At 41.5% G+C, this 26,442-nt stretch overlaps 3 protein-coding genes across 13 annotated transcripts in view; 2 read left to right on the top strand and 1 right to left on the bottom strand.

Moving 5' to 3' along the window:
* LOC311500390 (A-type potassium channel modulatory protein KCNIP2) overlaps window positions 1–12,133 on the top strand; it is a gene marked incomplete at both ends in the record, with an annotated part of 81,321 nt that extends 69,188 nt beyond the window's left edge. For 3 of the 8 annotated variants that reach the window (XM_084561774.1, XM_084561773.1, XM_084561771.1), the window contains 7 exons: window positions 9,454–9,578; window positions 9,716–9,785; window positions 10,149–10,219; window positions 10,418–10,525; window positions 10,733–10,837; window positions 10,960–11,022; window positions 12,086–12,133. In XM_084561774.1, coding sequence (XP_084417900.1) covers window positions 9,454–9,578; window positions 9,716–9,785; window positions 10,149–10,219; window positions 10,418–10,525; window positions 10,733–10,837; window positions 10,960–11,022; window positions 12,086–12,133 — 590 coding nt within the window. Of the gene's footprint in view, window positions 1–5,516; window positions 5,641–8,629; window positions 8,733–9,453; window positions 9,579–9,688; window positions 9,786–10,148; window positions 10,220–10,417; window positions 10,526–10,732; window positions 10,838–10,959; window positions 11,023–12,085 lie in introns of those variants that run through there. The other 5 variants (XM_084561769.1, XM_084561768.1, XM_084561767.1 and 2 more) reach the window with 4 other exon arrangements.
* A 2,039-nt stretch (window positions 12,134–14,172) lies between these two features.
* Window positions 14,173–19,793, bottom strand: cox15 (cytochrome c oxidase assembly homolog 15 (yeast)). Of its 2 annotated transcripts, XM_084561140.1 has the most exons (10): window positions 19,775–19,793; window positions 18,661–18,782; window positions 17,301–17,497; window positions 17,091–17,213; window positions 16,780–16,966; window positions 16,522–16,689; window positions 16,326–16,407; window positions 15,834–15,988; window positions 15,631–15,744; window positions 14,173–15,535 (listed from the first exon to the last, which is right to left on the bottom strand). In XM_084561140.1, the coding sequence occupies exons 2-10, from the start codon at window positions 18,733–18,735 to the stop codon at window positions 15,404–15,406; spliced, it is 1,233 nt and encodes a 410-aa protein (XP_084417266.1). In that variant the 5' UTR covers window positions 18,736–18,782; window positions 19,775–19,793; the 3' UTR covers window positions 14,173–15,403. The 2 variants fall into 2 exon arrangements, with proteins under 2 accessions (XP_084417266.1, XP_084417265.1); XM_084561139.1 differs by lacking the exon at window positions 19,775–19,793 and having other exon boundaries at window positions 18,661–18,898.
* cutc (cutC copper transporter homolog (E. coli)) lies at window positions 19,055–23,723 on the top strand. Of its 3 annotated transcripts, XM_084561144.1 has the most exons (9): window positions 19,055–19,284; window positions 19,403–19,481; window positions 19,683–19,742; window positions 19,822–20,031; window positions 21,869–21,904; window positions 22,120–22,253; window positions 22,359–22,386; window positions 22,472–22,577; window positions 22,658–23,723. In XM_084561144.1, exons 2-9 carry the CDS (start codon window positions 19,412–19,414, stop codon window positions 22,767–22,769), a joined length of 756 nt encoding a protein of 251 aa, XP_084417270.1. In that variant the 5' UTR covers window positions 19,055–19,284; window positions 19,403–19,411; the 3' UTR covers window positions 22,770–23,723. The 3 variants fall into 3 exon arrangements, with proteins under 3 accessions (XP_084417270.1, XP_084417268.1, XP_084417269.1); XM_084561142.1 differs by having other exon boundaries at window positions 19,683–20,031; XM_084561143.1 differs by lacking the exon at window positions 19,055–19,284 and having other exon boundaries at window positions 19,402–19,481; window positions 19,683–20,031.
* Window positions 23,724–26,442: the final 2,719 nt, after the last annotated feature.

Genomic DNA, 26,442 nt, shown 5'->3' with positions numbered 1-26,442 from the left:
CTTTTCATTATCACCTAACGTGCTGAGAATTTGTTTTACCAAATGTTTAATCAGTTAAACTATTTTCTATCTAACTGTCTAATGGTAACTTGCATAAAAGAAAGAATTTTGTGACTTTAAATCATCTGGCTGCTTTGCAAAGCTGATGATTAACAGTTTATTTGAGGAAAAAAATACCCGTATTTTCATTCTCAGTAAAAAAAACAGTCCTTTTAAACAAGCATTTCTAAAACATCGATGAGTGGTAAATAACACCAACTCTGTCATTTATTAATTAAAGCTGAAGGACAAGATTCTTACTGCTCTAAAGAGTCACATAATAAACAGATACGGACATATATCACGTCTTGTTTCTTCAATACAGAAAAACCCTTTTGATCCCTCTGTCTCTTCCAATTGGGCGTGCTTTCTGAGGAAAACGTTTCATTAGCGGGTCTCTGTAGTTTATGCTGAAAAGACCCGTCCTCATTAGGATGAATCTGTTTTTGTCCCACATTGCTGTATTAAAAATATCCTCAAAAGCTAATGATCTATGCAAATGATTCTCTTATATCACTTATCTAATTGGAAACACACTAGCCAATTTTGAGCACCATTTATCAATGACCTCCTCTGTGTCTCCTTGGCTGAAGGCACTCACACATACACACACACATGCACACACACTCTCCCTGCTCTCTCTCTCTCTCTCGCTCGCTCTTTCTCTCTTAGACATTTTAATCAGTTTTGAGAGGAATAATTGCCCAGGTAGACATCTAAATATGGAGGTATTTCAATTACGTGGTATGCCTGGCCTCGGGCAAACTATGCCTCACAGAGACTAATCAACTAAGACTGATTAACCTAACATTTTATTACAGTCTGAGCGTGTGCATGTGTGTAAGGGTGTCAACATCTACCATGGATTAGAAATCAGGCAAGCGAATGTCTGTCATCATATTAAGATCAGAACATCTCTTGGGATCTATTAGAGCCCTCACTTCCTCATCTACATCAGCTACATAGATACTTGATCAGGCATAACATTATGACTAATTCCTAATATTGTGTAGGTCTCCCTTGTGCCTCCAAAACAGTTCTGACTCATCAGAGAATGGACATGTTCTTTCTGAAGGTGTCCTGTGGTGTCTGTCAACAGGATGTTGTTAGTGGGGGCCTTTGTGTCTGTGTCAGGCTGGATCCTGCTGGGGATGGCTGCTGCCATCAAGGAGTGTCATTGCTATGGAGTGGGGGTGCCTGGTCTGGTCTAGGTGGGTGCTACATGTCTAAGTAACATCCACACGAATGCCAGGTCCAAACCTTTAGTCATAATGTTATGCCTGATTGGTGTAAGTAACCCGGGGTTCATCAGCGTTTTCTCCTCCTCAAGGAACATCACTGCCCTTTTAAGACCTTTTGAGGTGATGAGTGGACGAGGGCTCAACTAAGAGACTCTGAGGAACTCTTCTGGAAGCAGCTAATTATATCACCCAGACTCTCAGTTTCCAAGCAAATGGAGCCACACTTTCACTCCGTTGGATGCAGATTGCACAGAGCTCATATCTGATTCTGCATTGAAGTGACAGCTGTCGTGTGAAGACTTTGATGGTAATTCTAGCTTTTATATCCAGAGAAGCTCTCCAGTGTCCTTGATTTAGGGATTAGTAGGTCGAAAGACACAGTGATGCCATAGCATACACTATAAAAAGGTGCATTCAAGTATCAAACATAACATTATGACCAAAGATTTGGACCAGGCGTTCATGTGGATGTTACTGAGACATGTACTACCCACCTAGACCAGACCAGGCACCCCCGCCCCATAGCAATGACACTTACAGTACGAGGTATACCGAAGGCAGAATTTGAAATTACATGATTTCTGACCTCTACTCAACCTTTCCAAACTGAACCAGTATCAGCTACCAGTATCAGTGGGGTATTTCCCAATCAGATATGAAAAGTTACAATCTATCACTTGATTGCAATTGACAGTTTTGACCACTGTTTGTCAGTTATCTCCTCTGTATCTCTGTTGTTGCGTGCATTCAATGAATACATTCCATACATATACATGCATGTTCCTTCTTATACAGTACTTCATGGTAAAGGCTGCTAGAATTTTGCAGGAAACCATGCAAGTGTTTTTTTTATAGTTCACTTTTGTAATTCTGCTCTAACTTTGGTTTGTGAGGAAAAACAAATTCATGTTAGCTGCTAAGTGCTAATGATTATTTAAAGTAAAGAAAGTTCACACTGTCCACATGTAGCTTCAGAGTTTTTAGTTTTAGTATTTTAGTATTTTCCTTATCCATCTCATCTTGCAGGACTCATTTTGGTTTTATGACAAAATCATACCCTAGCCACTAATATCAGCACATGGCAACAACCCACTACTACTAGTTATTAATGCTGGGTTAACTGTTAAATGCTAAAGTAATTTTAAACAGAAAAAAATAAGCTTTATCTGATTTGAAGTCCCCCGCAACCCTTAACAGGAATAAGCGGGTACAGAAGATGAATGAATGTATGAATTAATGATTTGAAGCCAGGCTAGTATAACGTTAAATAACAATGGTTTCATAACAACCCAGGTGTCTTGACAAGTCATCAAATCAAGCATTCAAGGTAACAATCAGAGGATAATGAATTAAATTTATAGCATGTTACTATTATTAGTGCCTTACAATAATCCTGTAATCACAGAGCTGTCGTGTCTGAGCAAAGACGAACCAAAGTTAGAGCGGAGACTTATTTTCAATATATTGATCTCACATTTCATCCTTATGCTTTTTGTAAGAGACAGTGACAGGCAGATGGTTGGGACAAGCATTAATCTCTCACACACACTTGATTTGACGTCCTGACTGCAGACTGTGTTTAGACTGGCCTGAATATGTCACTTCATTTGGGGATTTTTTTCTAGTATCCATAAATGCATCCAGAATACTGGGATAATATGATGCTTTTTGCAGATTCTCTAATACCAGAGGTGAATAATTCCCATTCAATGTCTAATTTCCTCCTTTATGTTCTTCCAAGTTGTCGCGTTTTACATGTTTACTGTATTGGGAGCATTGAATGATTACTTGTAAGTTTGAACATCTGTGGGCCCAGTTTTTGACTTTGAACATAAGGTCTGTCTGCGATCCCATTTCCTATTGTCTTTTCGTGTAGCTGTCTCTGGGATGTGTCCTCCCAGAGGCTCAGCAGCTAAACTATTGCCCTAGGTCTCACTTTGACTCTGAGAATGATTTATCACATGACAGACAGATCAAGCCCTCTGTAAACTTTCTGTCTCGCCCCAATTCCCTTTTGCTTTCCGCTCCCTCTTCGTTGTTCCTTTCTGTCTGGCACTGAGTCAACTGCGAGAGACATACACATGTGCATGTGCACTATATCTAAACAGTGCTTTTTAAAGTGCCAGATGTTCTTTTTATTAACATGGAGTTGAGGATGGAGATAGTGGAGCCAAAAGGCGTCTAGACATTACTTTCAGGGTTTCAATGATCCTAGTTTTGTTTCTCTCCCGTCACTTCCCGTAAGGCCGTCCTTCCAAGAAGATTGACCACATCATATGTCTCAGCAAGAGCTTCGTAGCAGCATATATTTATGTTCAAGTGACAAAGCCCAACGGCGGCCACTGGTTTTATGAGTTGCATCCACTCAGGAGAGAAGTGCGGGAAGTTGTGTGAGTCCTCAGTAGGAAGAGGTCAGGGTGGTTTGATGGCTTGACGAAACATCAGACCGTGACTCACAAAACCATTGCTCTCTTGCCTACCCAAAGACAACTGTGGGTTCTTTTAACCATGACCAAGAGCATACGTCTATGTTAACCACTTAGTTACTGTATTTAGACCCAAAACACATCCTTCTCCTGACTAGTGCCAAGTGATGATTGATGATTTAATATCTGTATGGAACTTACTGGAATCAGGTTACAGGGCCCACTGTGTGTAACTCCAGCACAAACTCTACTTTTTTATAGCTCGGTAGAAAATATGACATTCCCACTGAAGCTACAAGACGCCACTAGACCTTTACAGCTAACCTCCAGTTGCGAGACAATCCAGAGGAAATGGCACGGGAGGAAGCTGGAAGTTATTTGCATCATTTTCTTGCCCTTCACATAAATAAAGTAATAGTCAAGATTTCTGAAATCTACTGGATCTTCGACTGGAACATTTGCAAGAGAGACTTTGCAACTGAGGTTCTAGATTTGCTTGTATATTGGAGAACCAAGAATAAACTTAACACTCAAAGACTAATCCAATGCTGCTGTCCTTCGTAGTCTGTTTAACTTTCTGTATTACTTCATGCACTTTCTTTAGAAGTTAAAGGGCCTAAGTCATTTACACATCCCTCCTGGTATGTTCAGTCCAACTCCAAAATCCAGAATCTATATCCTGACAGAAATCCATCAGCATAAACCAATTCTTTAAAATTCTTTTATTTTTTTGGTTTTGTTTTTCAGTCCCAGATCTTTCGAGATTGTGTCGGTGTGTGCCAGATGTGGCAGCAATACATTCCATCCCGACAGAAATATTCTCTTCATAGTCATATGAAATCCATGTTATAGGCAGATTTCCCCTTCGGGCTGTGTGTTTGTGTGTGCACGTGAGTGGCTGCACTCAGGGGAGATTGCCACATCTGTGAGTTTGTCCACAGTAGCCGCTGGATCAGATGCTTCGTCTCTATGTCGTCACAGTTCTCCTCCTCCCTTTTGTTAGTCTTTCTCTGCTCCTTCTCCTAGAATTGTCCTTCAGTTTCCCCCTACTACCTCTTTTTAATTTGTAATTTGGCCCTCGCTAGTCTCCTGGTTACCATTATTTCCATTTTCTGCTCTGCCCTCCCTTTCGGCGTCTCGCTTCGTAAATTATCTCTCAAATAATTCTTCAGATCTGTCTGCGTATGTCTCCCCCTCTCTGTTTTCCCTCTTAACCTACAAGTAGTACTCCTCCTCCATCCTTTTCCCCTGCTTCCATTTCTCACCCCCCTCCTCTTTCCTCCTTTCACTCAGTCCCATCACTGACCCAATTAAGCATGGGGAGGGACACAGCAGGAGGAGAGTGATGGAGGTAAGGCGAGGAAGAGAGGGAGGACAGGCAAAGAGTAGAGAGAGTTTGAAAGTCAGTAGCTGGAAAACAAGAGAGAGTCAGAAAACAATTGCTGCCAACCTGCCAGGACACACACAGAGAATTGTCCGAACTTCACCTGGAACTTAAACAACCTTTGACAGCCACAGAGGAGGTGGGGGTGGAGCGGCAAGTCGACATTCCTGCTGCCACGCACTTACTGCTCTCTCGAAGAAGAAGAAGAAACGAGGAGAATAACAATCTACCTTCAGTGAACGAGGCAGGTGGGGAGCCGTGCGGAGTTAGGATGGCCGAACACCGGCACATAGACGGAGACTGAGAGGAGAGACTGAAGAGACGAAGGCGTTGCACTGCCGGCTGGAAGCTGTTGGGGAGGAACGCAGCCGTACCCCAAGGCTGGAGAAAGATTTTTGTTGACAGGGAGAGGAAGGGGGGGAAAGGATGCATCTGTTCTTCCAAGACAAGTGGGAGGTGGAGGGGCTGCAGACTGTGGGCATCCTCCTGGTGGTCTGCAGCTCCCTCAAACTGATGCACTTTCTGGGGCTCATCGACATTTCTGTGACAGGTAAGAGAAATGGTCTGAAAGCAAGAGAGACGCCGAGTGAGTCAAAATGATAAATGAGGGTGAGGGAACAGTAGGAAGAAAACACTCTGCTGGAAGCGTCTGCGTATGTATTTGTGGGTTTCTGTAGAGTTAAACATTAAGCAGTTTTGGCCTAATTCCCTCTGGGTATAGCTGTCATGTCTATTTATGTCCCATTCGTGTAAAAACATAGACGGTACACGTCACTTTTAACATACAAAGGTCTGCATTTTAAAATACTTAAGTTGTTTAGCTCTAAAGAGACTAATCTTATACATTCAGATCAGAAAGAACTCTTTAGTTTACTCTGTGTTTCTCAAGCTTTCCTGAGTCGAATAAACCCAGGTGTCATTTTCAGGGCTGACTAAGCTTGGGCTTGCACATTTTTGCATTAATTATATGGGGGTACAGTAAGAAGAAGAAGGGATATGGCATGCAATAAAAGAATCCAGTCAGTCTGTTGCAGTCATATGGAACTTAACAATAGTGCCACCAGGACACACGGAGGCCTTACATTTTTTTTAACAGAAACCCTGCTGCACAGCAGACTGGGAGCGTGCCATTTGGAAGATTTAAGCTTTTAACCAGACAGCCAGGCAGAACAAAATGATGCACTATGTGGGAAATTCCTCTTATGCTCTGATTGTGATTGTTCCTTTCTTTTTTTTTTTTCCTTTTTTTTTTGCCTCTTCCAACTTTAAAAGAGTGCAATGCTCAATAGATGGAGTGTGGTTAAGAATATATATTAGAAATGGGAGGGAATAAATGGCTTTTGGGGAAGATCCCAGGACTGATTTGAAACCACGTGCACACCGTGAACTAACCGAACCTGCAGGATGCATATAAGTCCTGGCCGATGTGAAAACTGCCCCATTTCTAAAGAGTAATTCTTTCATCACTAGGTGTCAGGAGGGTTCTCTGTATCTCTGTATCTCCGTCGGCAGTGCGCTGTAATATGTTTACCGCCTTCACTTCAGTTGAGGGATTACAAGGTTTCTCTGAGCCTGGAGAAAATCCTCAGATCTCTTGGGTTGATGAGACACAAAGTTTCTTCAAGAAGTAAGAGAGCTAAAAATAGCATTTTTATTTTTTTTATTTATTTATTTTTTATTTCCTGAACAGTTGTGATGGTCTGTCAGTGTACCCTGGGGGAAACTACTGCGCAATCACCACAGGGTGTGCTGGATAATGGTGCCACGATGCTGCACAAGAAGCTGGAAAGCACCAGAAGAAGGAACATAGTTTTTACGTTTCTGTCTACTCGAACGAGAATGAAAAATAATCTGGTCTCATTCTCTGTCGAAAAAAAACAAAAAAAAGAAAAGGAAACAATTTTAACTTCAAAGGTTGGAGCACAAATTGATCACATGATACTTCAGTAGCAAAAGGCATGCTGTAACCTACTTGTTTTGAGAACTGTTTCAGTCTCAGCAGGGTGATAATATTAGACAGAGCTTCAAAGAAGATAGATAGATAGATAGATAGATAGATAGATAGATCATTTGTCCTAAAACAAGCACATCTAATCATCCCATTTCTTTTTAATCTCCATCTGTCAGTCCTTCAGGATAATCATTGTAACAGTTGCTATTAAGTTCAAAATGCAATGCTATCCAAGAGTGTACATAGAAATGTACAGTGATTAGTGGTGACCCTAGACTCTGGGAGGCCGCGTGCAAAGACTCTGCAAACATAGTGGGCACGGGGGGCTAACATTTGCCTGGATTGTCTCTCCTGACTGTGCACTTCTGACCTCTACTACCTACTATCTTGCAAACTGAAATGTTGCACTGCTGACTCCACTGTATTTATTGGGCCACTGTATTTCCAATGTACATTAAATGCATATGATAAAATTATAAAATGTGATGCATAGCTTAAGAATAGTTGAAGAAACGACCTCACACCTCAAGCTCCATCCAGTGGCTGTTTTGGAGGTAAAATCAGATCAAGAAATCTATTTCATGTGCATGAAAACTATGGCAATACTCACTACACTATAATTAGTCTCCTTATCTCTATCTCTTTTGTTTTTACATTGACCATTTATCAAACTATCTGATATTTGTTTTTCCTGCACAGCTGTTTGGCCCATATGGGAAAATAAGTTAATTTACTTTACCCATATGCAGGCCCTGAGGCAGGGGGCAGGGCCTTAGCAAAGCAAACTGAATGGATTGATCTGGCATCCATTTGACAATGCGCCCCGCCTGTTCTGGTGGCGAATAATGCCAGAGCCACATGTCAGAGTCCCTGAGGCTCCACGGAGCAGAGAGACAACGGGGTGACACATCACCGAGGCTAGACAGTCAGAGGGGGCTCTGTGGTTCTGTTGATTTTCCCCCCGTCATGGCCTTCATCCCTCAGACTGCTGGGGTCCTCCTAAAAGGGGTGAAGGGACTGTTACTATGGAAACTAAGAGGCAGGAGTAAGTACCTGGTTTTATGTGTGTGTGTATGTCCTCTATGTAATATTCATTATCATCCTCTGGCACATCAAAACAAGCATCGTGAAGTTTGCTACGAGGTGAGCTCATACTGGGGTGGCTCTGGTTGAGGCTGAGGTTGGTTTGCAGCAATTGTACGTGAAGTGCAATGAACTTTAAGCTGATTAACTGTTTTAGACGCGCTGAACTCATACTCCACGCCGCCTTTTCCACAGTTTACTGAATGAGCGTTGCCGTGGCACAGGAGTCAAGTCTGATTAAGGAAACTGTGTGTTTCTAGGGGTCAAGCTGCGCTGCTGTTGTGCAGTAATATCTACTCTCTGAAGTGGCACTCGTGGTCTCCCTTCGCTAAGCCAAGTCAGCAGGCAATTACCAGTTAAACTAAACCGCATGAGTGGGTTTGTCGTTGCACCTGCATGTAGTGTGCGTTTGGTTTCGAAGGCATGCGTGTGTGTGTGTGTGTGAAAACGGACGTAAATCCCACTTGTGTGTATCTAACCCTTGTGCTATGGTTGGCGATTGCAGGTAACCCTTCCAACAGCCAAAGCAAAAAAACCATAAAGCAGCGATTCCTCAAGCTGCTGCCGTGCTGCAAGCCTTCGACTACCCCCTCTGTCAGTGAAAGCAAGTGCTCCTTCATTCTCTATACACCACGTGAACACACCTAAACACTCAGTGGACATGCAGACTCCACAAACTTTAAAACCCTTTGGTATTGCAGCCGACGTGTCAGACCAGTTTTTTCTATTTTGTGATCTGAAGCGTGCGTCGAACCCTTGGGCAATGAGACGTGTGGATATGTGTGTGTGTGTGTGCGGCACAGATAGCAGACTCATTGAGATAAAAGTCAGGTCGGAGCTAGTAGGTCTGCATACAGCTACAATGAGATTATGACGAGGACTATCTGTCAGTGACTGTCTTAACTTTTAAAATGTCTCATTAATGATAATTCTCTTCTCTCGCTTCGTCACTACGGTCCTCTCCCCAGATTCTTTAGCATGCAAGAGTTTTCAGACTAAAAAAACTCATGAACTGTATAGGTGTTCAACTGTTTTATGTCTTTCTTTGTGGTACGAAGTGCTCTAGTAGAGATGATATAAAGATGTGCGTGAACTACAAGATCCAGTGGCCTCGCAATTATGTATGAGAAACTGTGTCTCCGTGTGATAAAATACTCAAGTAATCACTGAAGGTGATGTAAATAAAAGATTTTATTTTGTTTCCTGACAAGACAAACTCTATCATGAGCTTTTTTAACTTCAATAAAACACCTTGACCAGGTCATGGATGGGTCGGTTAGGTGAGTGTAGTGATGATTGGTAACTAGCGCTTCTCCTTGTCCCTTACAGACAGCGTGGAAGATGACTTTGAGTTGTCCACCGTGTGCCATCGCCCTGAAAGCATGGACAAGCTGCAGGAGCAGACCAAGTTCACCAAGAAGGAGCTGCAAGTCCTCTACAGGGGTTTCAAAAATGTAGGTCTTTCTAAAGAAGACAGAGAGACAGACCTGTTGCGGTTGTGCGCCATTATGGGAGTTAAAATCAGGATCGGCAATAGTTTAAGATGTACTTATGCACTAACCAGACTTCTCAACTCACTTTTGCACCCCAGGAATGTCCAAGTGGTGTGGTGAATGAGGAGAACTTTAAGAATATTTATTCCCAGTTCTTTCCTCAAGGAGGTGAGTTCGCTAAACCTGCAGACATCCAGCTATGTCAATACTTTAATTAACACTACCTTTATTTAATTAATAAAAAATAACTTAGTTATACCGTAAAGATTTGCAGATTTATTTTTTTATTTTTTTATCTGCACGGGGAAATTAATATAATTAACTCATTAAAAATCTACCCTGCTGCACTGAAGTACGTGCAAGCAATTTTTCATTTCATGATATTTAGGTTGATGAAATGTTAACCACTCGCCTCCAGTTGTAGTGAAATTATTTTTATATCTGGGCTATATTTAGAGCTCTCCTAATCGTAGCTGTTCAAAGGCTGCGCTTCATGTTTCGATGGTGAACGTGAGTCTCTTACCTTTGCAGATTCGAGTATGTACGCACATTTCCTGTTTGAAGCCTTCGACACTAACAAGAACGGCTCGGTTAGTTTCGAGGTGAGCTCCATTGTTACCTTCTTCTTCCTTTTTTTTTTTTTTTTTGGAGCGACAAAAGCAAATATGCACTTCTCAGCTGCATCCTTGCAAATATGTATTACCTCTTCACACCTACACATTTAGGCTGGGATTCATTTGCTGCGACAGGATTTAAGCATAGCCACAACACTACATAACAGTGTCCCCCTTCTATTGCAGGATTTTGTATTTGGTCTGTCCATCATCCTGAGAGGGACCATTAACGACCGGCTAAACTGGGCATTCAACCTCTATGACCTGAACAAAGACGGCTGCATCACCAAAGAGGTAACACACACATGCACACACTAAGCCAAGGCTGCTCTGAATCACTGGCTGTAATGGCTTCCCAGTATTTTGAGAGATGTGGAAGCTTGTTACCGTGATACTGATCCATCTTGTCTTACTTATATTCCATAAAGCCTTTTTTTTCTTCTTCTTCTTCTTCTTCTTCTTCTTTTTTTTTTTACATCATTACTGCTTCTCTCTTTGCAGGAAATGCTAGACATCATGAGGTCCATCTATGACATGATGGGGAAGTACACATACCCCACGATGCAGGACGACGCCCCGAGAGAACACGTGGAGAGCTTCTTCCAGGTCAAACTCAACTGTATTTGCTTCCTCTTAACCCCCATCATGATCTGTGCGCTGACAAGTAGATAATAAGTAATAATTGTTCTTCAGCAAGTAAATATACGGCTGCTGTGTTCTTCTTTCAGAAAATGGACCGAAATAAAGACGGCGTGGTCACCGTGGAGGAGTTCATTGAGTCATGCAAAAAGGTACGCCGGAAAAGAAAGTGGAGGTTCAAGCCCTAAAGGAATAGTTCAACATTTTGCAAAAATAAATAAATAAAAATGCTCACTTGCATTCTCACAGTATTAAAGGGGAACTACAGTTTTTTACAACCTGGACCTTATTTCTAGCATAAAATACGATCGTTTACTCACCCATATAACTTTTGTGTCATTTGCACTCGTTCAGGAGATAATTAGATCAGCGTATATCCATATGGCAGGGACCCGTGGCGGTCAGCTTGTTTACCTGTAATTTGCTACAGCTAGTTTTTTGCGACAACTTCGTCCTGAAGTTGTGGACGAACCATAGCAGTAGCAAATTACAGGTAAATAAGCCGACTGTCGCGGGTGTGCGCGGCGCTCAGAGATGACATCATCCAGGTCAGAAGACATCAGTCCATGATGATAACAGGTAACTCGCGGCAGATAATGTGTTATTTAGAGGCTGCGTCTCGGTGCCCCAGTCACTCCCACTATATGGATATACGCAGATCTAAATATCTCCTGAATGAGTGCATATGACACAAAAGTTATATGGGTGAGTAAACGACCGTATTTTATGGTAGAAATAAGGTCCAGGTTGTAAAAAACAGTAGTTCCCCTTTAAGCATGCATATAGAGCCAGAAGACATTTAGCTTAATGTAGCGTAAAGACTAGTTGTCTGGGCGAAACAAGAGAGAGATTTGTGATTGGAAAGATTTCCAAGAAAAATCACAAAAAAATTATCATTTTGTGTATTTTTTTCTGTATTACTAGAGCAAACAAGAAACCTTTGGTCAATTAGTGTGCGTTACTTGTACTGGTTTGCATATTTCTTTAACTGATCCAGTTTAGCGGTTTCCCACATTTCATGCGAAGCTTAGCTCTTGGCTTCATACTTAATGGTCAGACATAGGAGTGATGTCAATCTTCTCATCAGACTCGAGACAGAAAAACACTGTAAAAAGTCAAACTGTACCTCTAATCCTCACTTCCCCCAGCCGGTGCGATTCAAGTTAAATCAGAAATGACAGCGCCTCCTTATCCGAGCCTCTTGTCTCTGTCTAGGATGAGAACATCATGCAGTCCATGCAGCTGTTTGACAACGTCATCTAAGATTCTGAAGAGCGGAGGACACTGGCACCAGAAAAAGGGAGTGTGTGTGTGTGTCTTCAGGACTGAGGAGAGAGTCGGTGGATGTGTGTGTGAGTACGAGTGTGTGTGTGTGTGGCCGTCTTCGGGCTTGCGAGCTCGTGCTTGTTTCTCTGTTTGAGAGCTGTGAGTCCTGAGGCCGCAGAGAGACCCTCTCCCTCCTCCTGGACCCACAGTGGCATTTCTCCAAGCAACAGTGGAGTTTCCCCAACTCCAGCCCTCATCATGCAGAACCTTAGTTTTATCCCAGAGACACAGCGAAAGAAGGAGTGTGCTCCCAGCCTCTGGCACGCCACCACTTTTATTTATTACTATCACTGACAGAGGAACTATCACGGCTTCTACAGGTTGGAACTCAGAGGGAGGAAGTTTGCCCCAACACTTTTATTTAGATCACCCTTTTGGATTTGTGAATCAGGTCCTTCCGCTGCCTGTTCTTGGGCAACACCTCCCTGGTGCGGTTAAGACAGCAGATGCCCCGGCCACAGAAATAGAAATGAATCTATGGCCACCTGCTGGATGAGACAGGAAAAGACACTTCCTAAAAGGAGCAACTGACAAATTGGGGAGAGAGCGTTCCCGTGTCACAGATGGCGGTTCAAACGTGTTGTTTTCCATGAGGAACTGATTTCAATATCGCATGATGATGTCACTAATATCCAATTATGTATTTACAGAGATACTCCAAAGTCTGCTCGTTTGTCTGCTGTTCCTAGTCATTCACAGGTGCCTCACCCTTTACGTGTGTGTGTGTGCATGTGTAAGAGGAAGCGATGTCATCTATCTTACCTGTTTAAGAGTCCAGTGGGACGACGCCCACCTCCATTCATGGGATTCTGGTAGAATAATTCCTGGCCTTCCAAACTATTACAGTCCTAGCAGTAGTCGTCTGTTGACTGTTGTACATTTTCTAGCATTCCCGGTGATGTGATGTTAGGCAGTACAACGCGGGGGGGTTGCACTATAATTGATTAGTTCCCAAGTCCCACCGTTGTACTCGCTTATCAACACACGTTCGAGGTGAATTTATTAGATTGCAGATTGTATTTGTGAACTTCTTGTAATCGGAAATGTCATGTGGTTGTAGCAGGTTCTACCACTTCAAAAAAAAAGAACAAAGAAAATATATATATATATATATCTGAAAACCCTCGTCGCTTTAAATTAGGCTGATTCAAATTTCAAAGAGGCATAGAGTGTTTGTGCGTATATTGTCAGTGAGAAACATGATTTTATTTTAATGACATTTTTTCTTTATGCCCCCACATTCATTCCATTTTCTCCCTCTCTCTGAAACACCAAAGAGAAGATAGGAAGAGGTATACGAAGTGACTCTAAGACATACAGCCCACCTGTGGGTGAAGAGAGGGGGAGATACTGTGTAGTGAGTTGGACAAGGGGCAATCAGAGATAAAAGGATGCACAGTGCCTGGATAAAAGCATAATTTTAAGGTCTTAACCCCACACATTAGGCTCTGGCGGTGGATTTCTTCGAAACCGTTTTTTTGTTCTTACAAATGCCGCAATCAAATCGGCTGTAGTGCAGAAGGAATAACATGGAATAGCAATAATGTTCTCGACCACAGTACCTTTCCAGTCATCCGACCTCTCAGAGCACAGAATAAAGGGACGCTACAACCCTGATAAAAATATGCACTTCCAACCCTGCAATTTTCTTTTTCTTTTTTTTTTGCAGTTTTCTGGCAAAAGGTGTTCGGGCTCTGATTGTTCCTTCCAACATATTCCAAGTTATTTTCCCCCCCCGAACCAAGAGTAAAATCTGTCTATACCCGCATGTACTGTGTCTAGAGCTATGAACGTACTAACCCGTTGTACTGACTGTCTAGTAAACTAGCCTCAACTGGTTCCATTACATATTCAAAATGTGTATATTTTGTACAGAGACAATAAAAATCACAGTTACTATGCAAAATGGACTGGAGCTTGAATTTTGAAGACTGTACATTAATTGGCTTTAATAAAATAAGAGTCCTTTCAGCAAGTGAAAAGTAACAATCGATATTTTATAGTTTTACATTATAATTCATCATCATAATGTCAACATACAGGTTCATAATTTAAATATACATAATTATACATACAACCGCAGGAGCTTCAAATTGCAGGCAGTGTGTGTCCTGATACAAGGCAACAGGTGACCATTTAAGTTTTCATTTCCTGTTAGAACTGTGTAACAAAATATTACAATTTACATATTTATTCCTGCAGACTTCCAGCTGACTGCAAACCAAATATATAATCCTCACTGGAAATCCTGCTTCTTCTTCTTCTTCATTAAATCCAGACAGAAACTGGAAATTTGCTTCTTACTGCATGCCTTTGTGCATTTTCCCAGTCTAACAGAACTCGGTCAGCCCTGTCCAGACCTGGTATTAACATGCATCTTGAGTGATCTGATCAGAAGTGGCCAGCTTAATGTACAGGTGTCAGAACACCCAGGATGAATTAAAGACACATTTGAGATCCAATCAGATCACATTTGTAGGTGGTGTGAGCCACTGACAGACTGTGTACTCAACTGACATCCCTTTGTGTAAATGAGTTTTGCCTCACTCATTCAGAAAATACACACAACCACTATTTTGAGTGATCGCCAAAAAAAGAAAAGGCACTTATAGTGTTGTCTGTTCATTAGTAGGGAGAGTCTTCTAATATTATTTGTCTGTTTAGCTCAAAAAATCTAAATGTGGTTAATTGGTGATGTATTCATAATGACTGGTCCCACGTCCCACGAATCGCATCGCATCACCTGTTCATGTTTCTGAAACAGCGGTATGCACTGATCCATTGTTTTGGTATAGCAACTGTTGACATAATATTCAACCAAGCCGCAAATGATGCTGATTTGAGTTGGATGTGGAGATGCGTTCTAACGCTAAGTGTATATTTATGTACTTAACACTGGCCACTTGTGATCAGATCACTCAGCACTCATGTTTATACCAGGTCTAAACATGGCCTTGTTGTATTTCCACAATTAATTAATGTGATTCCTGGCTTACATTTGAATTTTTAAACGGAAGACACATAACATTCCTGCTTTTAATGACAGTATCATGAAATGATTCATCGTCACTCTGTGAGGATTATTTTGCAATGAAACACGCTCCAGGAGTGAAAGAAAAGTTCAGAATGTAAATTAAAAAAGTCTTGTGACACCGCTGACGCTTTGCTTTGCAGCTACAAGAGATTTGTCCGTAGAGCAGCAGGCATTTACTTGGGCATTTTGCGAAGCTCTGCCAGGACCCAAATGGCCAGCGAGAGAAGAGCCACAGAGCCGGACTGGTGAGTTGCTGCCAGTGGAGTGGGAACATACAGTAACAGGGTGCTGATACCGAGGGCCACCTGATGAGCACAAGAAGTTACAGTTCGGTTAGTGTACGCTGACAGCTATTGGGACAAGTGTGAATACACATTCCTGGATCTAACTGACAGCTCACCTGTCCATAGGCCATTGCTGTGAGTAAGTTGATGGCAATCTTAGCCCTCCTGGGCAGCATCATTCTCCTTGAGAACATATAGAGGCCTGTAATGGCAGTCAGAGAAGAGATGGCCTAGAAAAAGGAAAAGACAGATGAACATCAACAATCTATGCATTTAAAGTTCAAGGTTTCATTTAAATTTAATTACTAACAAGACATACCAAAATTCTGTGGTCAAACTGAACAGTTGTGGGATTTTCGAAGAAGTTCTTGAGGCCAGGAGAGAAGGCAAGAAGATCATCAGGAATCCATCTGTCTCCCATCTTAGGGAAGGAGTTATACACCAGGCCAGCATCCAAACCAGCAACAAACGCCCCTGTGAAAAAGCATTTGCACAATCCTTACAAATATATTTGCATGAACATACAGTATACACTTTCCCTGCACTGGAAACTGCAGTCATTGTCTACTTCACCATCATACCAATAAACGACTTCCTGTGCTACCTTGAGGTAATTCCCATTAATCGTTTCTGTGGATTATTTATGCAGGTAGCTTGCAAGCAAATAGCTGGGGAACCCCACTCTACCTTGGAATATGAAATCTTGAGCTAAGGATTTCTGTCTCCAAAGAGGCTTGAAGCTAAAAGCACTCCAGTCCCTCGACTTTATGAGCTGTCAGCGGCATCCTATTCACACAGGATCAAACAGTACCTGAAAGCGCAGTAAGGAAGACTAGTCCTCCGGTACCCTTGGCAAATCTCCTGAGCTGCATGACACTCTTGGTGTCTGCAATCTGTAAAAGAAATGCCATCATAAATTACAAAATAAGGCTTAGAAGTAGTAAACTGTGTGGCATCTGTTAATAAAGTTAAAACTGCAACACTTTACATGAAGTTAGAAGGAGTACCTTGTGTGCTGGCAGCAGCATAGTAAGCCCCGTCCAGAGACTGGCGCAGTAGAGCAACAAGGCCGAGCCAAGGTGAGCACTCAGACGGTACTGACTGACCCGAGGGACGTCATAAGACTCAGGCTTCTCCTCCAGACCGCTTTTTACCATGTACCACCCCAGGAGGCCCTGAAGGACACACACGAGGATCGGATGACGTTTATACAACTCGAACACAAGTTATACGCAAATAAAATAGTGTGCTGAACCGAGTCTTACCTGGAAGAAGACAAATCCGCAAAGCCCCAGCACTTTTCCCTTCATCGAGCGCGTGAAGTACCCTTTCCTCCAGAAGTACACAGTCGGGAGGATGTACGCCAGTCCCACCAGCCTACCCCACATGCGATGTCCCCACTCCATGTAGAAGATGAACTTGAACTCCGGCAGCGTCATGTTATGATTCATTCTGTGAAGACATAATGAGACCAGGTATATAATCTTAGCACTGAAGAACCATCACAGACTTAACAGGTAATCATTTCAGCTACATAATTGCAACTGTCTTGGTAACAGAAAAGGAGGACACTTACATTTTGAATTCTGGGAACTGCTGGTACTTGGAGAACTCAGCCTCCCATTCTTCCTGTGTCTGAGGTGGCTTCATCTCTCTGACCAGATGCCAGTCAACCATCGAGAGCCCCGATTCTGTTAGCCTGATTGTAACAAATGCATACTTACGATGAGTACCTTGACACACCACTTCAACTTGAGGGGGGTGTATTACACAAAGACACTCGTACCTTGTGACGCCGCCCAAAACGACGGCCCCGACCACCAGCCCACTGCAACCGAGTAACCAGCGACCCACGATGCGATTTGTGGCAGCGTTAGGGACAGTAACTGCTGCTGCTGCTGCCGGAGAGGAGGGAGCTCCTGCTTCTGCTACGATGGTGGTCTGACCTCTCTTGACGAGCCATTGTCGTAGCTGTGGACTCCGCTGAGGTTGTAAATGAAGGAGAACAGTTTCAAATAATGCTTGACAACATACTGTAGCTTCCTAATCTAAAAAAAAAAAAAAAAACTCTCACATTTACCTTGGTACCACAATTGCTTTTAACTACACTGCAACACTGCTCTCTCACGGACTTTTTAAGCTGCTCGGCTTATGTTCATTGCACTAACTACCACATAAAATTCCTCAGATGTGCGACCATAAGTGTCAAGAAAGAGAATTCAGATTCTGATTCAGATATGCAGGTCCACATAACTTTGGGTAGGTAACACACAATTACCCTGCACCACTTTGTCCTGATATACCTTGTTCACACCAGACACAGGGCTGAAACATATAGGAGGCTAAACCTGGTCTGAACAAAAGGTTGCCAGATCTGGTAACACTTCTTCTTCCAATTACGTAGCAGGATAACACATTATCCCATATCCTGTTCCCCAGTTTCATGTATTAGAGACAGTAACTTACAAAACTCTCAGAAGAAGGACAGAAGTCGTAGGGTTTATCAAAACTTTTGATAAAGTTAGAACATATTTCTCTATACTATAATCTGACAGCTCACAGAATATGACTTAATGTTAACCCTGCATGCAAGTGTTGCAGACTTGCATGCAGAGTTAACATTTGTAAACATTTTGGTGAGCTGTTGTTGGGACCAGTACAGACAATGAACTACATTTCACAGCAGATTGGAGAAAGCTCAGGTGCATTTCCATCGACTGTCCCAGTTACATATACTGAACAAAAGCAAAAACTCATGTAAATTAAAAATATAATCTAATGATATTTAATCCATAAAATATCCATAATTAATGTCCAATTGTTAAGAAGTGAGTGGCACATGTTCTTGTATAAGTATTCCAGTGTCTTGTGTTAATTTGATAGCTAAGGCTACTCTTGGATAACTGGAGGTCGGTGATGTAATTTGGCTGTTACGTGCTTACGTGACTGATGCTCAGTGCAGCCAAACAGCTAATTTTATCCGCTAAAACTTAAATAAAAACGTAAAAAAAAAACACCACATCGAAACAAGAGTAAGCTGCTCGATGGAGCAACTGACATTTCATATCATCATATTGGTAGCACTGTGTGCGTGACCTTTTCCATGCGCCTGCAGCTAGTTAGCGGCTAAAGCTAACTATACTCACAACGGTAGGTTGGTAGCTCTTCCCAGCGCTTCTGCAGCCGCAAAAGACTGTTGTCCGTAACGAGGAGAGCAACATCTTCACGCCTCAGTGTCCGCCGGGTCCAAGGTAATCCTGCGGTGTTGCTGAAATAGATGGAGCTCGGTTATTTTGAAGCTGTCACTCGGCTGGTTTCCACAACTAGTCTGTGAGAAAACGGTTCAACTTTGACCTCCTGACGTCACTGGAACTGGAAATTGTGTAATTTTTTTGTAATAAATAAATAAATAATCCTTTGTTAAACAGAAAGTAGAATAATGAATAGAAATAATTAGAGTATATCGCAATGTTATTTATTATTTTCGAAACTGTACTATTTCGAGCACGTCGTGTATTTTAGCGCCTGTTCTGTGCTTTAGCGTATCCCGCATGGGCGGTGATCACACCAGTAGAGCAGAGCTACCGTAACCCGCCCTCCCTCGCCTCAGCGCGTGTTTTAAATTCAACAACCCGGAAACCGAATATCCACCCTGGCGACTGCCTGTAAGAGAGCTGTGGTCAGCTTGTAACACAGAACATGTTGTGATTTTATGTCACCTCCAGTCGACTGATAATCTCTCATGAATCAATAGGAAGTGAATTTGACAGGTAGCTGTGGTAGAAGTTAAAACGGTTAGCTAAGTTCTTTTGGAAGTGTTAGCCAACAAGTTTAATCTCCTGTTGACTCCTGTTTGTTTTTTTTTTTTCTTTATTTCCCTATGTTCAGACTGTCACAATGGCAGATGGCTTTTTAATGGAGGTGTGTGTGGACTCCGTGGAGTCTGCTGTCAATGCTGAACGAGGAGGTCAGTAAAGTGTGGTAATCATTGCTCATTACTAAGGTTAGTTTGACAGCATTTGCTGTGCAAATACCCTCAGCACTCCTTACTCTAATTATACTTAAACACCAGTCTACTAAGTGTCGATATAAAACTGGCATGCAGTGTTATTTCTCAGAGGCTGCAGGCTGCAAATGTATAAGTGTGTGTTGTTGTCTCTCCTGACAGGTGCAGGTCGGCTTGAGCTGTGTTCCAGTCTTCTGGAGGGAGGTCTCACTCCTAGTCTGGGTGAGCACACATCTCCTGCAAGAAGTCCTTACCGTGAGCAGACATCCACATAACCCCACTATTATTTGTTCCACTGCAGGTCTGCTGCAGGTCGTGAAGCAGTATGTCAAAATACCAGTCTATGTGATGATACGACCTCGAGGGGGCGACTTCCTGTACTCAGACCAGGAAGTGGAGGTGATGAGGAAGGACGTAGAGCTAATGAAGAGCCAAGGAGCCGATGGACTGGTGCTGGGTGCCCTGACAGAGGATGGACGGGTGGACACAGAGCTCTGCATGGAGTTACTGGGTCTGTATATTTGATCTGACCTGCATAGACTTACAGGGAAACATTTAAAGGAAACATTTAAAAAAAAATCCAGTGTAATGTGCATAGTAAAAATGTCCTTTAATTAGACAATACATATCTTAAAATGTCCTGTCTAAAATGCCACCCTAGTGGACTCTGTGCATGAAAGCTCTTAGACTATGCTTTAATTTGAGTTGGTTTATCTTACTATCGAAAGATGGGAGACATGCCTTTTGACTCACAGTGCCCATATTGATTCCAGTAAAATGAGACACTTGGCTATTAAGCCTTTCTTTGGCAGCTGTGTACCATTTCAGCACTAGAGTGAGTCATGCACAAAAGAGTCAGTTAATTGCAAGTCGCCTTTTACCTTTAAAGTCAGGTTAAGAAAAAGAAAAGAAAATCTTTCAAAAAGATATATGAATAGTTGTTGGTTTGCCAGAATCAGCAGCTGGGTACATTTAAAAAAAAAAAAGATAATAAAAAAGTTGCACACAGGAAAACTAGAAAATGGCAAACAACTGGTAGACTGAGGGGTGCGAGTCTTGTGGATGTCTGGAATATAATTTGCATGGTGGATAAAAATCTTTTCATTGCTGCACAGCAAGAGAACAGTCTTCTGTCTTGTATTTTAGCCTAGGTACACTTTTGTCAATGATCAAGAGTAGATTTCATGAGCAGTGCACCAAAAGATGAGACATCTTTTCATTTTGATTGGCCTCAAAATCAGAAATGATTGGTTACAGTTCACAAAAACATACAAAAGGAAACCAGGAGAGGTCTGGAAAAAGGATCTACAGAGTGATCACCCTCTATCAAAGACCGATTTGACAACAAAACCTTCTAGTTTTTATTTACTGCAAAGGATTTACCTTTAAGTATCTGATGATTTACTTTTACTTTACTATATCTATTTAATTACTTTTGAACATGTGCAGGTTGCCCATAGTCTGTCCTATAATGATGGAAATCAACTCTAATTAAAGGAAGCAAGGGTACACAAAGACATACTGCATGCTTGCAGTATTTGATTTATTCCATGTGACACCCTCCTGTTGTTTCACCATTAATTAAACTTTTGGTGGACTTTTTCTAAAATAAAACCACAGGGACAGAAAGACAAATACTGTAGCAATAATCCACAGACAAAGATAATTGTGTGCTGTTTACCAGTTGAAGATATGCGGTCAGTGGTTCTCGGACAATTGAAATGGAGAGCCTCAGAACTTTTTTTTTTTCATCTCATCTCCCACCTGTCTCCTTCAAAGTGACACCCTAGGGGCACTCTTCCTCTGCAGCAGAAAATAAACTGTGTTTGTCATGAATTCTTGGAGAAGCTGAAATTTTATTTTGATCATCACGGAGCCTGGTGAATATATGAATCGTATGTTTTTTGTTAAAAACAAAACTATGACATTTAAAAGGACCGATGTGCTTTAAAGGGCTGGAGCCAAACTTAATTATGAGGTTGCTAACTGGTTATGGTTTCACTGTCTGAACCTTTGATGTTATGACATTAAACTCAGTACATTTTTAATAATCGTCTTAAAATGTGTAGCCTTAAATAATATAAATGGTACTGTAAAATATATTTTACTGAAGTCTTACCTGAAGACTTCCAGACTGGTTTCTGTATATGGACACCTTGATATACTCAAGGCTGTGTAAAAGCATGTGTGGTACTGAACAAACAGCTGACCATTGTGTATACGCCCTCAAAGAGAGAGTCAAATGTTCAACTCTTACTGTGCAGCTGTGTAATTCCGTTTGATATTTTGCAAGTTTTCATTGCTGTTTCTTTGTACTTTTTACTTCTTTTATTTTTTCCCCCCGCTAGCTGCTGCTCGTCCTTTGCCTGTCACCTTCCACCGAGGTAACATTTTTTTCCCTTGAATCCATTGTGAACTTCTAAAGTTCTTTGCAGCTGCCAGCAATCACACTTAAAAAATGATCACACATCCTCAATGGAATAATAAAAGCCTGATTAGGGCTTTCATCTAACTATAGTGCCTAAAAGGTGTGGAGAGACTTCATGATATTTTAATGAGTCTGAGCTCATGTTATGACATTATATTATTCTCGCTGCAGCTTTTGACATGGTTCATGATCCAGTGGTGGCTCTGGAGGCTTTGATATCGTTAGGGTTCCAGCGAGTGTTGACAAGTGGCTGTGACAGCTCTGCTTTGGAGGGACTGCCTCTCATTAAACGGCTCATTGAACAAGTTTGTATCAACTTTTTGCATGTATACATGTTTGCATTCAGGCATATGAAAATGGCTAGGTCTTTGTGTCCCTCTAGTCTAACTGCCCTATTTTCCAATTGACAGGCTAAGGGGAGAATTATCATAATGCCGGGTTAGTGTTTTCACTTTTTCATCTCTTCGCTATTCATATTTATGTCACACAGATGTTTAATTATTATTTTTTTTTTTGTTGACAGGAGGGGGTATCACAGAAAGGAACCTGCAGAGAATATTGGAGGGCTCGGGGGCTCAAGAGTTTCACTGCTCCGCCCGCTCCAGTAAGGATTCTGCCATGAAGTTCAGGTTCGTTGAACTCCTGCAAATCGTTTAAAAGCTTGCACACAAAAATCTTAAAATCTGTCCAATAATGTTTTCATGCCCAGAAACACCTGCGTGACGATGGGGGCTTCGCTCTCAGCGCCCGAGTACGGCCTGAAGGTGGCAGATGTGAGCAAAGTCCGGACTCTGAACGCAATAGCCAAAAATACCTTGTGATCGGGTGTTTGACAATCATGACAAACAGAATACCTCAGATGTGATCATTTATTTTCATAGGCACGCGTCCAGTCTCTCACAGTGGGCGGATTTATTTGTTTTTCAAAATAAAATCACTAATTATTAAGGTTTAGCAATGTTGGAGCTCAGGAACCCTGCAACTCCCTTGAATATGACGGCTCTATCAAAGTATGGCACAGAGCAGAGAGCTGTGAATAATTTACATGTATTTCTTTTGAACTCGTCTTTGCGTATGGGGACACCATTTTGCCAATATTATTTTCAAATGTGTACAGAGAGTTGTGAATCCCAGTCTGGGTCTGATTTGCGAATGTTAAAGTATCCTGAGATTTACAAATGTCTAAAAGAGCTTTAAGTGCAGTTCACATGCAGTTCTGAGGCACAGCCGGAGTGAAGCAGAAGTAAGGAGTGAAGCTCAATACTTTCAAGGCGTTTTTTTTTTTTTTTTCCAGCATTTAAAGATAATTTTACAACTCTAATCTGTATTTACAGGAACTGGCTTGAGTGCACACACATTTACAATTCTCAGCACACTTGCAAATATGAATGCATTTTGGTAGAATCCATCATAAATCGAGCTACATATCCGGAATTCACACCTCGGGACACAGTTTGACAGCTTTTACATACATTTGGAAATAACATTTCCCCGATAATACACCTGTGTTTGTGGCCTTAGAAATACTGTTATACAGTATAAAAAAAAAATGCTTCCTGAACTCAAAACAAAGATATTCCCTTAGCTGTTGTTGTTGTTAGAACAGCGTGTCGTACTGTTTACCTGTATGTATTTGCAGAAGCCCCTGTTTACAATGGACGATAATGCAAAGGTTGAGGCATCCTCTGCTTTTTTTCTTTCCTTTTTTTTTTTTTTTGGTGCAACTTGATTCACTTTGCTCATAATGTAATAAAGGTCCCAAAATTTTAACTTTTCCATATGTTTGGTTTTATTGTTATCCGTGCAGATGAAAAGTCCGACTTTATTCAAACTTCAGTGAGTGTGACGCTGAATTGATTTTCCAATAGCGACTTCAACTCGTAGTCAGAGGTGATCCCGCAAAAACACGAGTCTAGTGGTATTTAAGCGCCACGTTTAACAGTCAATGAACCCAAGATGTCATTCAGGAAAGGATGTCGTCATTTAACAGTCGATGTGCCACTGCCATGGCTGAGGCCTACAGTACAGTTTATTGATGTTATGTGACCGTTAAAATGTTTTATGCCAATGCATAAACCCATTGCAGAAATGTTTGTAAAACAGGTCAATTCTCTGCTTAGTTTTCATAGCAAAAGCAGTTGAGCTAGGTCAGCGCCATAGGTTGAGTCATTATGGACAATTAAAACCACGTGCTATGAACTTTACAGTGCGGTATCATGTTAGTAAATCATCTGGATGACTATAGAAAACCCAGAACCACTGCAAAACAGTAACATTAATGTTAACCAGCTACTTTAATAGGTAAAGGCCCTGCTCATATCATTCTGTTGTATGAGGTCTTCTATCTCTTTCTTATTTTTTTTTTACTGATGTTTATTGTTTATTGTTTTATTTGGATCCCCATTAGCTGCAGCAGAACTGCAGCTATTCTTCCTGGGGTCCGACATATAATACAGTGCAAGACAAAATTTAAAAGAAAAAACAAAAAACAGACAAACAAATACAAAATATGTATACATATATTAAAAGAAAAAAGTGGTGATGTAGTGCCCCTGATGGGATTTATCTTAGTTGAATTACACTGAAAGCCACTTTCATAAATTGATTTCCACCTCTTTGCAAAAAAAGCTTTTTTTGCTTCTATATACTGTATATACTGCATATTCATATTAATATGTTTGAGTTAACTTAGCCGGTAAACTGTCTGTATTTGAAATAGAGTTTGCAGATATAACAAATTTGAGCTGATGTCATGTACTGTACTTAAAAGACTGTATAATGTAATCAGACAGATTTTATCACATGCTTATTGTTGCTTTCCAGTTAATAATTGTTGTTAGGGCGGCAGCTAATCATTATTATATAAACGAGTTGCCCAGTCAACAAAATGTTAAAAATTGATTTATTATTTTATGATTACAAGTCATCAAAAGACAAGCAATAGTTGTCCAGTTTCGGTTTATGGAAGACTGATAAAACTAGAAAATATTCACATGTGAACAACTGGAATGTAGTAAATTTTTTTCTTGCTCAACTTATCTTCCACTTGTTAAACAGTCACACATTAGTCACATGTTTATACGTACATCTTACGTTTTGGTGTGATGCTATTTTTACCATTTTGCTGAAGAAACAGCCCCATTTAACCTTTTTTTCTCCTCTGACTGCTCTACCTGTTTAAAGTGATATTTACATCAGATCCTTATCAGAGTCACTGAATTCCCTATTGCTTAACAAGCAGACATACAGATATGATACTAATAATATTCATTGATAATGCTGGCTATCCTGCATGATTATACATCCGCCCTCTTTGATTAAGTAACAGATGTCGTCACGTGCCACACGTCTGTCCTTTACACACACTCAGTCAGCCAGATTATGACCATGTTGTGTTACCAAGCATGTAATGATTAACCACTGTCCCATCCTGTAATCAGTTTTACAACTATCTCAGTCAGTGAAAGACTTTTCACACACATGATCTAATGCTGATAAAGCAACTCAGTCATATCCCATACCAACAACTCTGCCCATGTCATGCTGAGTTTACAAAGTTATCAGCTTCTGTTAATTGTACAGTGTTTGGATACAAATTGGTACATAGTTGAAAGATGTTGCTGTGCTTATGAGGCTAAATAACATCTATCTTCTCTCAAATGTTGGCCTCTCGCTTTGTATGAAGATACACCGATCAGCCCCTAACAGGAGAAGTACATAACATTGACCATCTTGTGACAATTCAATGTTCTGCTGGGAAACTTTAGGACCTGGCATTCGTGTGGATGTTACTTAGACATGTACCACCCGCCTAGACCAGACCAGACACCCCCACCCCATAGCAATGACACCCCTTGATGGCAGCAGCCATCCCCAGCAGGATGCAGCCTGACACAGGCACACACACAAAAATGCTTTAGGGACAACTCAAAAAACATGAAGAACAGCACAAGGTGTTGACCTGGCCTCCAAATTCACTAGATCCCAAACTGATCAAGTATCTGTGGGATGATCCACAGAGGCCCCTCCCCTCAACCTATTGGACCCAAAGACCCCCACTAACAAAATCTTGTTACCAGACACCACAGGACACCCTCAGAAGGCCCGTGTCCATTCTCTGATGAGTCACAACTGTTTTGGAGGCACAAGAGAGACCTACACAATATTAGGAAGGCATAATTATGTTATGCCTGATCAGTGTATAATGCGCTGGCAGCAATCCTCCAGAATCTAACAAGTGAACAAGTGTCTTTTGGAGGACAAAATAGAGCATACAAAGAAAAGAATCTGTTGTTGTACAGTAGCACTAAAGCTGCCTGGTTGCTCCAGGACTGTACCTTTTATCTGAATTTCTAGAGAGCACAGACAAAGTTAACCTGTATCCAGTCTCTCTTTTAATCTCATGTGCATCAGGTTTTTTGGTTGCTGAGTCTAGCCCTACTCCCGATGAGAACAGGAAACGGAAAGTAGCAGAAGGAGAAGTAGTCTAAAACA

This window comes from Chelon labrosus (genome assembly GCF_963514085.1).
Source record: "Chelon labrosus genome assembly, chromosome: 15".
NCBI classification, from domain to species: Eukaryota; Metazoa; Chordata; class Actinopteri; order Mugiliformes; family Mugilidae; genus Chelon; species Chelon labrosus.
Note: the sequence above shows the minus strand (reverse complement) of the source record. Positions and strands in the feature narration are given on the sequence as shown.